This window comes from Corvus hawaiiensis, chromosome 2, assembly GCF_020740725.1.
Source record: "Corvus hawaiiensis isolate bCorHaw1 chromosome 2, bCorHaw1.pri.cur, whole genome shotgun sequence".
In the NCBI taxonomy this organism is placed as follows: Eukaryota; Metazoa; Chordata; class Aves; order Passeriformes; family Corvidae; genus Corvus; species Corvus hawaiiensis.
The window spans coordinates 11,013,927-11,028,886 of NC_063214.1; the positions used below are offsets into that span (position 1 = coordinate 11,013,927).

General features: G+C 40.5%; 1 protein-coding gene across 4 annotated transcripts in view; it reads right to left on the bottom strand.

Moving 5' to 3' along the window:
* SAMSN1 (SAM domain, SH3 domain and nuclear localization signals 1) overlaps positions 1 to 14,960 on the bottom strand; it is an 82,188-nt gene that overhangs the window by 9,175 nt on the left and 58,053 nt on the right. For all 4 annotated transcript variants that reach the window (XM_048294027.1, XM_048294028.1, XM_048294029.1 and 1 more), the window contains 6 exons: positions 8,502 to 8,573; positions 7,760 to 7,915; positions 5,656 to 5,776; positions 4,106 to 4,257; positions 1,783 to 1,989; positions 615 to 765 (listed from right to left, as the gene is read on the bottom strand). In XM_048294027.1, the coding sequence (XP_048149984.1) occupies positions 615 to 765; positions 1,783 to 1,989; positions 4,106 to 4,257; positions 5,656 to 5,776; positions 7,760 to 7,915; positions 8,502 to 8,573 (859 nt within the window). The remainder of the gene's footprint in view (positions 1 to 614; positions 766 to 1,782; positions 1,990 to 4,105; positions 4,258 to 5,655; positions 5,777 to 7,759; positions 7,916 to 8,501; positions 8,574 to 14,960) is intronic.

Sequence of the window (14,960 nt, forward strand, 5' to 3'; positions counted from 1 at the left end):
GCACACATCTGATGACATGACTGCTCGGCATAGGGGGAGTATGCACAAATGTTGATGAAGACAAAACACCTCCTGTTTTAGCCGAATGTCTAATTAAGTAGATGCTTAGCTGTAGTTTCTACAGAATTGACATCAATTATTTAAAAGTCGAAGTCAGACTGGAAATACCATTAAAATATCATGAGAAAATGTTTTTTTCTGTTCTGTATCCTAGCTTTTCCACTCCCCGCGAAAGGAACAAGTAAAGAAAACAAAATGGTGATCAATATACATGCATATACACATCCTGTATGTTCAGCTTTTGGAAGCTCACCAGAAACACAAGTTAGATTAATTTTGAGAGAAGAATGCAAACCAGCTACAAGTGTGTATATATATATATATATGTATATATATATATATATATTTTTTTTTACAACACTTTCCTACCAAAAAAGCTAATTTGGATAAGGATTTAAGTGTGGGATGAAGTGAGGGGAGAAAAAAATTTGTAATTATCTGCAGAATGTTGTGTAAAAAATTAAAGAAAATTCTTTACTGGAGCTGTTTGAAATAAGCTCTGTTTTGGTTGAAATATTAGTGCATATGACTTTTAACAAAGCTTAAACACTTACTGTCACAGTCCTGGAGATTTTCAATTGCTGATAACAATCTTGCCCTGTCATCTGGGTTCGAAATATTTAATTCAATCAGGTGGCTTTCCTGTAGATCCTTTAAGTCCTCTAGAGTTTCATAGCCATTTAGCAAGAGGGTTGATGCATACTCCTACAAAAAGAAACAAGCAAATTCTCTCATGGAAACAAGCACTATGTTTACTGGAGGAAAAGGCACAATTTCACTTTTACTTTCTGGCCAGGATGAAATGGGCTCCGTTCTCCAGTCCAATTGACTCACCTTTGGCAGAGATGGAGAGCAAGAGGGGACAGAGGCAGACACGCCTGGGAGTCCTCCTGGCCATGCCAGCATCTGTGCCTGAACTCCATAGCACAGTCCAGCAGCAAACAGGACCAGGGCAGAGCTCTATCAGAAATTATTTAATCTGCTGAGTGTCTGGACTTTTGTGGGTCACTCCATGAGTGTCTCCCACGCTGGACCCAGGAGGGCCTCTGAGGAAAGGAGTGCTCTGCCCTTTGCACAGGAGGAGCCCCTCGATACAAGCAAGGGGAGAAGCTGAGGGAGCCCTTAGCCCTGCTGTGTCACACATGGTCCCCTTGAGCTGTGTGTCGAGTCAGTACAAACCTCTGTGCATGCTCCAGGGAGAGGAATGTTTGCATCAGCAGCAAAGCAATTACCCTTATTAAAAATGTTACTTGTAAATCATGACCTCATTACACTTTGACTCTCAGTCAAGATCTAGGGTTGCAGAGAGGGAGAAAGGCACAACCTGAGCACAGTGCAAAAACACTATTGCTCCCTAAAGATCACAAGAAATTAAGAGCACAAATTCTCAATTTTGACACTGGAGTCAGACTTCAGCCTTGTCCCTGAAGTGTGGCCAGAGCCACACATCTCCTATGCTTAGGGACACGGATGCAGTCAGGCTGACCTGACAAGTCACCAGTGTCCCTCTGAGTGGAGTCTCCTAGCTCAGCCACATGATAAGGTAAAATGCAGTTCTGTAAGCCACTCACATCAGATAAAAGACAGACACGAGGTTGCTTTGCTTTGCTGACATCAAAACTGCTGAAACCTTCCTTTCTCCTCCTGCCTGTAAATGACATTCAAACCCGAGCGCACAGAAAGGGAACATTTCAAGTAGAGCTGGGAAATGCGTTGGCTGACCTGCAGGTGGACACATTCCAGGAGCTCTTGCAATGTTTTAGGCTTGGTCCTTTTGCTTCTTCTGTGTGGGTTTATCTTTCTGGGTGCAGCTTCTTCTTCCAAGATAATATCCACGTAAATGAACTTGAAATTTCCTACTTTGTTGTTCAGCATGCCTGTCCATATGCCCATGGGAGTTTTGCAGATGATATCTATGATGTCTCCTTTCTAGAACAATAAAAAAAGCACACCACTTCTTGTAAGTCTGGTTTGTCATATGTAGCTTTTCCTCTATGGACCAAAACCAGCACTAATCAGTGAGAAGTAACTTCTTTTACTTACCTAGATTTAGTGCCTCTACTTTTATAAAATCCCAGGAAATAATTACAGAAAATGGAGCTATTTCTTATCTCTAAACCTTTGCAAAGGAGAGGTGAGCATAAGCAGCCCCTCTCACTATTTTTGTGCTCCACTTGGTCCCTGAAAAGGGATATGGTTTCATCAGCAATTAACTTTTGTCATGGCCAGTGGGCATAGATTTGGCAAAAAGCAAGGGATTACTGTAAGGTTATTTTCAAAATACGTGCCAAAGCATTTACAGAATAATCTTATTATCTAGCCTCTCAAGGGTTGTCAAAAACAGATAGCTGATCTATGTGAAAGGTGGACTCTTACCCATTTTACAGTAAAAAGCACTGGCTACATTTCTCAAAGGTAATAACAAACATTAACTCCCTTAACAAATATGAGTGCTAAAAAGGGTGACAACACAGCTGCTTCAAGAGGGCTTTTTGGTAAAAGTGTTCACAGCCACGCTGTGGGAACCAAGGTCTCAGCTCAGCAAAACGATCATTCTGAGTAATTCTCATAGTAAAAAGGCTCTTACAAAGTCATACACCCTACACAACTTGCTCCCAGGACCTCAAAAATGAGCCCTCTCTTCTTGGCACATACACAGAAAGATGTTGAAAGCCTTTAAAGAGTTATCCAACAAATGCCTACTTAATTTGGGATTCTGTTACAGTTAGAAATCAAACTCAGTTTGTTAAGATGTGTTCACAGCTCCAAGACTTAGATCTTTTCTGGTCTGGTCAAGGAACAGCAAGTCAAGTAGTCACCCTAGTTTTGGTACAAACCCAAGTACAAAATTGACTGTGAGCTGGTGACCCGGTTTAGTCAGAATATGGGGCTCAGAGCTGTGAGCACATTTGAAATGGAAACTAAAAAACATTTGTTTAAAGCTCTGTAAGCACATGTTATTCTACAAACTCATTCAGGCTCAGGAGCTTCAGATGTGGATGCAGATCAGGATTAGGCAGTGGCTCTAAGCCAAGCTGAAGATACACTTTGAATTCAGACTCAGGGTACTGAAATTTTGTGTGATAAATATGGGGGATTTCAACCCTAAGTACTAGTTTATAATTCCGAAATACACTACCCTGGGGACTAAAACAGAAACCTACATGAGCCAGCAGATATTTGCCATTTCATGACCAGTTAAATAGTTGAAACAGTTAAACTGTATTAAAAGAAATGCCCTAGATGTGGGTGGAAGTGGAGGGCAAGTGCTGAAGACTGCAAGTACCAGCAGAACAACAGCTCTCATGTACGCCAGAGAGGAGGGGAGCAAGTCTGTGTGAGATACAGGTGAGGATTTGGCAAAAAGAAGAAGCTGGGAAGAAGAAAGGAGTCTGAAGTGTGAATATAATCTGGATATGAAGGTACTTAAAAAGAGGGAAAAGAAGTCCAGATTACAGACATGAGTAGTCTGAAGGGCTGGGCTTTTTTTAGTAATGTTTAGCTGGGCCCCTGTTTGTTGCTCGTCTTCCTCACTCACACAGCCCAGACACCCCTGCCATGTCTGAGCTGAAGAAAGTTCACAGTTCAAAGGGAGGCTTAAAGCAAAGTTTAATGGAAAAGCAAGCTGTTTATATTAAATGCAATGGGTGCCACTGAGCTTTGGATATAGCCTAACTGTGACTGAGAAAGCTGGGGAGACAACTTCACATCCCATGAGACTTTACTCTTTCTTGCTACAGACCTTGTATGTGGGAAGCAACATACAAGGTTGCTTCTGAGGAAAGCTGGAGTATGTAGATAGATACTATGAAGAGGTTCCTACCTGGAATCTTTGCCTTAAAAAGCCTTTAGCAGCACTTGGCTTTGCAGTCTTGTGTGAACTAAGTCCTTACAGAAGCATTGTGAAACCAGATCGGCCTTACTTTTAGAGTGTTCCACATGCTTAAGCAGTTAAAAATTCATTATTAAATGTATTATTTACATGTAAAAAATGGTCCCTCTGGCATTGTTAGTGGGAAAGAAGGAATTCTGGTGGTTGTCTTACCTTGATTTTCAGTGAGTCAGTGTCATAAGGACTCGGTGTGAAGTCGGTGTGGACTTTGGCTCTGCCGCAGAAGGGCCCGTTGTAGGGGACCTCGTCGTCAAAGCGGAGGCTGTCCCTGTTGCTCGTGCCATCAGAGCAGCTGGTCACCCCACCTGGGAGAGAGGCAGCTTGAGAGACCCCTGCACCAAATGCCCAGACATGCAACTCTGCACAGCAGCCAAGAGGAAAGTGTTCAAAACCACAGAATCAGAGACAGAGCATATTCTGTGTGGGTTTGACACGTCCCAGGATAACTACATTCAATAAAAATCATGCTATAAGAGACAGAAGAAAATGGGTAGGACATCTTTCATTAATATCTTCCCTACAGTAATCTTTTTCTGGTGATGATGCTAATAGACTACACATTTTACTTACAGACTTTTTGAAATATTACCTCTGCAGATTAATAAAATGTACCCTAAAAGTGCAATTTAGGGAATTAATTCTGCTGAACTTCTCCTGTTTATTCAGAGAAATGAAAACAAGTGTTGTAGAAGTTATTTTATTTCATTCCAGAGCTAGCTGAAACATCAAAGGAACCTGCATTGCAGAGGGAAATTTTAATCTTATCAACATTTCTGCCTGTCATTTTATCCAAGTTGAGCAATAAAATATCAGCAGAGTAATTCAAGCAAATTTGAGCAAGCTCTGCAATATCCCATCCAAATATGTTTTTAGATAAGAGCAGCAGTGTGTTGGAAGTAAACTCCCATATACGATTTTCACAAATCACGTCACAGAAAATGATCATAAAAATGGTTTTGTTTGAGGTGATTGCTTAAGTGCACAGTTCCATCTCAGGGCCAGATTAACTCTAAGTGCAAATGGTCTGGACTGCAGCTCCAGTCTGCACTCAGGGCTCGGGTGGTGCCTGCAAGGTGGCACAGCAGTGTCACCAGGGATAGCTGTGGCCTGCCACCCAGCAGATGTCCACAGCAGAGCAACACAGAGAGAGGTGGAGGCACATTTCTCATCAGAGACTCCTCTGCCCTCCGGCTGAGACCACCCTGATGGGGGAGGGTTTTCAGTGGGTTTCTGGTGGGCTGTGTCTCTCTGCATCTTGTCCCAAAGCTGCCAGGTCAGACCCACATCCCCCACCATCTCAGAGAGACTTTGTCTGCCTCACATCTCCAGGGCAAAGGATGAACTCACAGCCAGTCCACCAGGAGAGGATGCTTGAGTGGCTGCACACAGTGATTGCAAACCCAGCACTATAGCAGTGATAACCCCACAAAAATTTATGGCATATATACCAGCAATATCCCCTATAATTTATGTTATTTTTTTTCTTCAGTTAGTATTTCCACTCTTAAAAACACTCAAGTTATTTCTGGAGAGATGTATATCTACCTTAGCTGCTACCCATTTAACCAAATTACACTTTCGTCTGCCAGAATGAAGAGCTCTCTACCGTCACATTTTTGATCACCAGCTCTGATTCCACAGACATAAGCAATAACTATATTGATCCAGCGACTCAATAAGAAGTATAGGTGTCTTGTACTTACTAGATGAGCTCTGGCCACTGTTCAGACTATAGAGACTTTCCAAAGAGTCACTGGTTTTCAGGGAGACCTTCTCAGTGTGCGTTCCACCACCAGGATCACTGTCATCTTTTCCCTCTTCATTCTTTAACACAAAAATAAAATGTTAACCCAAGAAACATATTTTAGAGAAATATTTTTTGTTTGTTTGTTTTAAAGCATCACTGGAGATTATCTCATCATTGCACTTTATTAAGAACTACTTTGTGAGAGAAAGCATTTTAAAAGTTGATGCCTGCTACTAACCATACCCAACAATCACCCCCAAGTATTTTATGATCTTGGAGAAATTCCCTGTCTTGTTTCTGTCCCACTCACTTCATCCCATCCTTGTTCAAACAGATAAACTAGTAAGACTGCAACACACCATGGCAGCTGAAAGCTTATAACAGGAAATTAGTAGGCAGCCTGGTAAGATTTTGTCTGCTTGTCTCAGAGAAGGAAATATAAAGCTCATTTCTGAAAGCAGGTGGTGAAGAGCTGGCTGACACAGCTGTGTTTTACACTGAACTTCTGAAGATGGTGGTTACTTGGTGGCGGGCTGGGGACAGCATGCACACATGTAGGGCACTGGTGTGTTCTAGCAGCGTGCTCACCACGCTATCCAACATACACCCTGGCCTCAAAATCCAGTGCATTTCAGAATTAACAGGTGCATGTTTCTCTCACAAAGTCTAATGGTGTATGAAATTGGCCCCTTGAGTTTATACCAATAAATCACACCTCAGGAATCACAGCCTATTCAAAACAATAAGATCCATATTTCAGTCACATTTAAGTTAGAGACGATGTAACAAATGAAATAGGGATGATCTTTTAAAGGGAGGGATTTTTCAACAGAATTCATCATGTTGCCAGTGGGTGTGATATCCTGATGCAGCTGAAACTTCCTTCAGCACATTGTATTTGGGGAAAAATTAATTATTCACCAGTTAGATGATGAAGTGAAGCAAAGATAACAGTGCTTGCATGAAGCAGAGACCCACTTGGGTACACATCAGGCAGAGCACTGAAATGAAGAACTATACTGGTTTTCAACAAGAACTGTGCTTGTTACACCAGCCAGCAGCATAACTCACTGATTAATCAGGAGGCTGCTATTGATTGTCATCAACTCCTGCAGGAATGAAGATCATGCTACATGTGTGTCCAACCAGATAATCCATTGAATTTCTGTCATGGGAATTGTGGCTTTAAATGTGCAGAAAGTAAATATAAAAATATAACAAACATAAAGTTCATTGATTGCATTTTAGAGGAAAAAAAAAAAAAAAGGCAAACTAAACTAATGAAATAGGGATCCTTGTCTTGGACCTCCAAAAACTATTTAAGGGTATCCTGTGAAACATTATTTTCTACTTGTGAGGTTCCTCATTTATGTTCCTTACTTACTTGATATTGACACATGTGGGATAGGATGCAGACTAGCTAGATTTTTTTAGGATTGTTAAGTGTGGCAAGTTTTTTCCTTATGTTTTTAAAATTTGGAACTTACACAATGTACTGAGAAAACAGGGTTTGCAGTATGTGCAAGATTATGGTTTTTTATGTTTAATAAAGATGGTTTCACTAAGATTAGATAAGGTAGAAGGAGATAAGGCATATGAGTTGGAATTATCTAGGATGCTGGCTGACCTTTACAAAATGGACTTCAGAAATAATTCTTGAATTGGAAGATAAATTCTTCTAATGAAGCTTTTTGTAAACTGAGTATCAGATTGATGATGAGGTTCAACCAATACTCCCTTGTGTCCACATGAGGAGGTTTTTTTTTTATGCTCATACACACATGCTCATACAAATGTTCCTTGAGGAAAAAGCAAAATTAAATGATGTAGAACTCCTGTGACTCTCTTGGGCCCTTACTACGTGATTTGTGTGTACACTAAAATGCACATGAAGGAACAGGTACATACCAAAAGCTGGCTTAATTCAGTATGTGTTGTTACCCTGGTTTTATGGTTTGTCACAACTGAGGACAGTTGAAACATGAATAGAAAAAAATGCACATAACATGTTTACTTCACATGTGTTTTCAACAAACGTGAGGCTCTTAGGCTGTATTTACCATCTCCTCAGAGAGTGCCTTGATGTATTTTTTACCCATCTTTTTCTTCATGGTAAGTGAAATGGCTCTCATCTTCTTACTCAAACTTCCTCCATTGTTTGCTGCTTTGGTTGGTACTGCTTCCCCAATGTCACTTATTGTCTCCAGCTCAGATACCTGTTTTGAAAGCAAAAAGTAACCAATAACTCGCCACAAAAATAAAATGCAGGATATTGAAACAGGAATTACAGGGAAATATTAAGGACACTAACACAGTTAGCATGACAAAATTCAGTCACGGCCATTTGCCTTGGAAATTGTGTACCTAAACAGGTTGGCAGCACAATACTCTATGTGTGAATGACAGAAAGAAAATATATTTTATGGTAGGAAATGTTGTTACCCATTATTAATTGTCCCTAATGCAAATTAGAATTGAGGCAATTTTTGCAGAGGTCTTGAAAACAAAAGTGAGACATCTGTGGGTTACTTGTAAAGTGCTGGTTACTTAGGGCATGCACCAAATTGAAGTGCACTTCTTTGTGGTTTTTTTTATAAATCGTTTCTAATTTTCACATCAAAGTGCCAAACTTTAGGTGTGAATCTCTTCTTCATTTTGGCAAGGCCTCAATCACTCAGACAGATCCAGGTACACAAGCAAAGTTCTCAGCATTGTAACATTTACACAATAGCTTCCCAGTGCTTTTGCATAACTGTCATGGGAAAGTGAACAGCAGAAATTTAAACTTTGTGTTCTACACACCTCAGCTGAATCATCTGTCTTTGATATTGAGTGATGCCTGAAACGGTCGAAGCTTCCAAAGCTGCTCGTGCGCTGTAAAAGAAGAGAAGACAAACCTTGACTCACTGGTGGTGTTTTGCTTTGTTCTAAGAATTAAAACTGTCAAGCCACCTGTTGGTGTCAAAATCCCTCCCGTATCAGTGGTCCATGAACTGCTACATCCAGCTAGAAACAAACTAAGAGATGACTGTAGGGCAAAAGAAATGGTGACTGCACAGCCAGAAGTAGAAAAATGAGTAAGAGAAACAATATTGCTTCAAATACTAACTAGGCAATGGATATGATTATGAGTTCTTCTACATCTGTTTCACATCACTTATGTTATAGGTATGTAAATAGCCATGCATTATTTGCAGGTAAGAAAGACTGTCGTTTATGAGTTTCGAGGAAAAGGTATTTTCATAAATATGATACAAGCGATAGACTTGGGTTCGGTGGTGTAAATTGTGGCAATTTGTACAATGTACTTTTTCAGCTGGGGAGGCAATTTATGGTTCTTTACCATCAGGAACCAGCAAGGACTGCTGAGGATTATGAATACATCTAGTCCAAAATGCACACAGAGGGAGTAAGTAACAGAATAATCAGGCAGGCCTCATGCTTTTCTTCCCAATTTTCCAATTAGAAAGTCTGATTTTTAAACATAAATGGGTACAATTTTCCGCTGTGCCATAGCTTTATTTTGCATAACAAAGCTGCATCACCTGAGCTGTGCATTAAGAGACAGTGAATGGATTGCTCTGACTTCCTTCTAGTTTTTACTCTTTCTGCATGTGGATAAATAACATGGGAAGCAGGGAAGTGGCACAGCAGATTTTGACGAGTGAGGTGATACAGAAATAGCATGCCCAGGCAGAGCTGCCTGACACTGCACTGCCCATGGTGGCAAAATGAATAAAATTGGCATTGATGACAAGTCAGGAGTCCCTTTAAGTGTGGCGCTAATAACAGCCAGAATTTGGACATCTATCCACTCTACAGCATCTTCAAGAGCTTGTTTTTATGTCTTCACCAATACTCACAGCTAAATCCAGAATGACTTGGGGTTTTTTAAGTATTTCCCTCTTCTATCCTAAATGAAAGTCTTTAATGCAGTATGAGAGTTCTTGAGCAGGGTTCACTATTATATATGAGGCAATATAATCTCAGACTATTTTTGAGTATTCAAAATCCCCTCTGGAGGAAAAAAGCACTGAACTAAAATAGCAAACCACAAAATAAATACATTCTGTCTAATTTAATAAGTAATTTCAGGCTATCTGGGCTACAGCTTTCCCTGTACTTATTCATCCTTTTACCTTGCCTATGTGATTTCAGCAAAACTAGTTCCTTGTTCCATTGATTTCTTCCCCCACCCCCAGCCACATGAGTCATCTTTTCATCTCCCCCAGGTTTCTAAAGCACCCACTGTGCACTCTTCACCTGGCATCTCCAGCTCCCTCCTTTTGCTGTCCATCCAGGAATTTCACAAGCCTCAAAAGGCTTGTGAGCTCCCAGCTTTCCAATCTTCTCCACCAGGCAAGAATTGTCATGAGGCAGCCTCAGAAGGAACAGAGGTAGACCATCCTTTGGGCAACAAAAGAGGAGCAAAGGACTGTTTTGGGAGCCAGTCCCTTTGCCTGCCTTCACACTGCAGGCACACTTAATGGACCTGCTTCCAGAGAAGTTAAGGAGAAATTCCTCTTTGATATATTTCCCTGTTTTCCCAAACTTATTTATTAAGCAACTCTGCCACCTCTCCCAAAAAATGAATGTGGACATAGCAGTGGGAGAGGCCTGAGGACAGTCAGATGAAAGAGGAAAGTGTACCCATATTTTTGCTCTCTATTCTAAGCAGTGTAGCTTAAAAGAAAAATAACATCCTTTTTCTTTTTCTTTTTTTTTTCCCTCCTATATTTCTGGGCATATCTAACCTGAAAAATATTTCCAGCCAAAGGTCATTTGAAGAAACTGACCCAGATTTGTGAATATTTTTGGATAACTAGAGTGACATTTACTATTCACTGAGGGAAGAGGAAAAAAAAAAGACAAAAATCACACAGCTTTCCTCTTAATTGTTTGTAAAATCTCTGTTGGCTAAATATTGTGGTTTATTGGTTTGTTTTTACATTGTGAAATTGAAAATTACAATCTGAATTGTACACTTAATTTTATCTAAAATTCCCATCAAGAACTTTGCTATTAAGTAGATGAAGAGCATCCTGTGACAAGGGGTTAGCTCAATAGTATGATATAAAAACACAACCCTGAGGATTATGGTTCTATTAGACAGGATTAACACTTTTCACTAGCTTGTCAACCCAGCCAAATGTGCCCTGCAGCACAGAGCATGAGGGAGAAGAAGGGAGCCAGGGATTCACAGCAATATTTGGAAAGTATAAGATTGTCTCAGCAATCCCTAAACATACACTGACCTTTCTGTTGCATTCCATCACTTCAATATGTCTAGTAGGAATAAGTGTATATTAAAGTGCATATGTGCTGGAAATCGTTTAAAAGGAACAAGAGGGAAAACATTGTTTAGTGTTGGTCTTGCCTATAAACAGCTTGAGCACAGGGAAATCAGTTATTCTTTTTTGACCCTCGAAACAACCTTATATCCTACATGAGCAGGAGCCTTGGGCTATTTTGTAGTGTACTTCAATGTTGCTTCATGCGTATTAAATATTAATAAGGGTTACAGGATGATTTCCACTGTTCTAGATAATGGTCTTGCTGCACTGGAGAGCACTGAATAGGGCTGCTTCAGCAGTTCTCTACTAACTTTTTCCATTAAGTAATCAATAGGCACCACCTTTTAAAAATGTATCCAACCCCATTATACTGATAACGAAAAGCAGATTTAGGAGCTCCTGGCTGCAAAGGGAATGGGACTATTACTTCCCATAGTGTCAGTCACTGCATTAGTGTCAGGGAACACCTACTTTGTGAAGATATGGACAGGCCTTATTTCCAGGTGAAGGGAAGCTTTTAAAGTAAATGCAAAGCTACTATAGGAAAATTCACTGTTGACTTTTGATAACAGGATTCAGCATCCTATAAAGTTAGGTGGTTTTTCTGGCTCAATTCATGCAAGAGCTACTCAGGGATATGTTAAGCAAATACGAATTTGCTCAGTAAAATCTAATGGAGGCATGGGCAGAGAGAGAAACAACTGTGTTTTCTCAGACAGGGACTGATCAAATAATTTCTATAAATCAATGCATTGACTTCCATCTCTTCCCGTTCAGTATTCCAAACTAACATAATAGAAAATATCAAAGATACATTTAAGTATTTGAAAACCTTCTTCCATTTTCTCCTATATCATTTATTCCCTGAAATTTAGGAACTTTAAATAATCCTTTTAAAGGGATAAGTGCTATGTAATTGTTGTTTATTTTAATTTGGACAGTCTGCAGTTGATTGTCTGGTTTGTTGGTAAATAGCCTATAATTTTCCCTAGAAAATAATATGCTATGTATGCAAATAGTAAGACAACAACAACAGGTTCTGCAATCCATGTCTTTCTGTTACAAAACATCCTTCCCTTGTAGGACATATCATAGGAGAAGTAAGTTCTTGTCCGTGAAAAATTAGTTAGAGCTTCCCTGTGTCTAAAGACAACCCTTGAGCCAAAACTGACTGCAGTTATCCTGCTAAATAATCATTATGGGAGATATTCATCCCCTATTTTTCTTTGGACAATTCACACTGCTCAGCAATCTGGTTCCCTGCTGTCAGAAATTCCGGCCCATTATATTTTGCTTCAAGTCCTATTCAAAATATCTTTCAAGTCCTGCATGTTGCAAAGGTTTTGTACTGACCCTCTCACACAAGTAAATCTCTTCAAATTCCTCCATGCATTTTAATTTTTAGCTTCCATTCATCCTTAGACTACCCAGACCATGTAAGCTGTATAGGGGCAAACGTGGTCACTGGAAGTAATAAAAAGGGAACTCAGCATATTGCTCAATTTCCTTGACTGCCACAGACACTTGTCTTCTTCCCTGTTTTTTGAAAGCAGCCACAGCAGCTCTCAAAAGAACAGCCTGTTCTTGCTGCTCTGATTGATGGAGATAAGTGGAGATCAGGATTTGATTCATTTCTTCTATTCTCTGATGGTTCTACTCCCTTCAGAAGGAGGAGACCACTCTGAGAATGAAAGAGTTACCAAGTAGGGATGAGTATTTCCACTCTGCTATCTTATCTTCTTGCATAGATAATCAAAAGAATTGTCTCCTACTTTCCCAGATGGCAAGATAGCAATTTATAGCTTTTGGGATGTTCTGTGGAAAAGAAAAACCCTCAAACCAAACACCACCAAAAAAATCCTCACTTCTGTATGAAGAATGAGAATTTGCATAAAAGATTAAGCAGCTCTCTGAAGGGTAAAGGAAGCAATGAAAGAGAAGACATCGTGACCTCTCTACTACAGGGAATTTTTCCTATTTACACATTAGTTACACATATAGAACTTCTGACCACTAACCAACACATTAATATAACTTTATAGCCCACATGAAACACGGCCTAAACCTTGCACTTCACCAGTCAAAAGCAATAAAAAAGATACAGCTTGTTCCTGCTAACTCAAATAGATCAATCTACTGAAATGGCATTTTTAACTGGCTTAAAAACGACTCTATAAAAGACTGGTTGTTATTGTGGCCTGGTGTTCAGTAGCTGCATGGAGGTGGGGAAAGAGGGGAGCAAAGTGGACTTTGAACAGAACTGCTGCCATGAACACCCTAATTTTAACAGTGCAAAAGGACTGGAAAAGAAAAGCTGAATTAAAAAATGAGTTAATCATACCTAACACTCCTCCAGGTGAACAAACCACGCTCTCCAAAGTAAACACTAAGCAGCTGTTTTATCAGTTCCTCTATCTGGTACCAGCCTCGGTACCTACTGACACAAGGCACGTAGTTCCCAATAACCCAGTCATGCTTGCCAGGGGCACCTTGCACTGGGCAGGTGCTGGGGCAGCTGAGAGCAAGGGCAGAGCTGCTGCTCCTGCAGCTAAACGAGGGTGGGATCTTTTGCAAGGTCTGTAAGTATTCCTCTGGAAGGGGGCAGCCAGGTAGGACATCTGAGCAATGAGGCAATTTCGTCTGGCAAAAAATGGGCTGTGTTGATTAAACAACTTTGTGAGGGACTAAATAAGGAAGCAATTTAGGAAACGCCAGTCTTAACACTCGGAAAGTTTTGTGCAAGTGAGTGTTGCAAAATGTGCGAGGGGGGGAAGGGATCTGACTCCACTTTCTTTAAATGCACATTGACCCTGAATTTTGAGCACTGTCGTTCCTGCCCAGTTGCTGCAGAGCACTCTCAGTTCCCAGTGAGAAAAGTCACTCCAAGTGCTCTTCTGGCAGTCTGTCCAATTCTGGGAGTGTGCACACAGGTATTTGCAGTAATTATGTAATTAAGACTTTATTATTTATATGACATTTAATTAAAAGTGACTTTCAGTGGCACACAAAACCATGAAAAGAAAATGACTTTAAAAGAAGGTTAAGGATGTGTGACAAACTCAGAGGAGCTATGAAAATGACAGTTAAGGATTTGGCATGATGTGCACTTGCACCTCCCTGCTATCCTTTTTTTACCCTTCATTTACACATGGGCCGACACACCGAGGGATGAGCCTTGAAATCCACCCTCCACAAAACCGTCTCTGCAGTAGAGGGGAGCTCTGCCTGAGTAAAGGCTGGTTAAACACTACGTAAGCATTGCAGGCTTTGATCTTTAATCTCTTAAATACCAACTTCTTTCCTCTCCTGAAACTTCCTCCTCTTCCAAACAGCTGAATTCACAGACGAATTCTCACATTTTAAAACCATATCACCTAGCAGCTTCAATTAAAGTCCTTTCCCTGCTTACTTATATAGCATGATTTTAATAATGCCGTGTGTTATCTAGGTCCTGACCTTGCAGGGTTTGGCTGGATCTCCTGTGTAAGAGAAATTACTCACAAGCATGTTTGTTTTAAGTGAAGACAAAAATACATATGCCCAAAGAGGAGCTGAGAAGAATTCAGCCCCAAGGGCTCCATTTTAACCCCATGCCTGTCCAGCACACCCACAGTGGGGCAACCAGCGTGCTCCGGCAGAGGAGGTGGGAATGTGGCTGTTCACTGGAAGGTGCTCCTTCGAATGACCTTCCAGGTGAAAACAAGATTGAAAAAATAACCTCTAAGTCACAGTCAAGTCTGACCGTCCCAAAAGCTTGTTTGTTTTTTTTTTCTGAAGAGCAAGCAAACTTCAGAAAGCCCTTACACGAGTTTTACTGCCCTACTGCAGTCTTACCCTTGATAACACATAATGACCAACAATAAGCTAATTCAAAGAAACTTGGGGGAGGGGGGCAGAAAGAGAGTTAGTTTTTATTACTTTTAAATGAGTGTTTGATACATCATCTTGGTTCCCCTGATTAATGTTC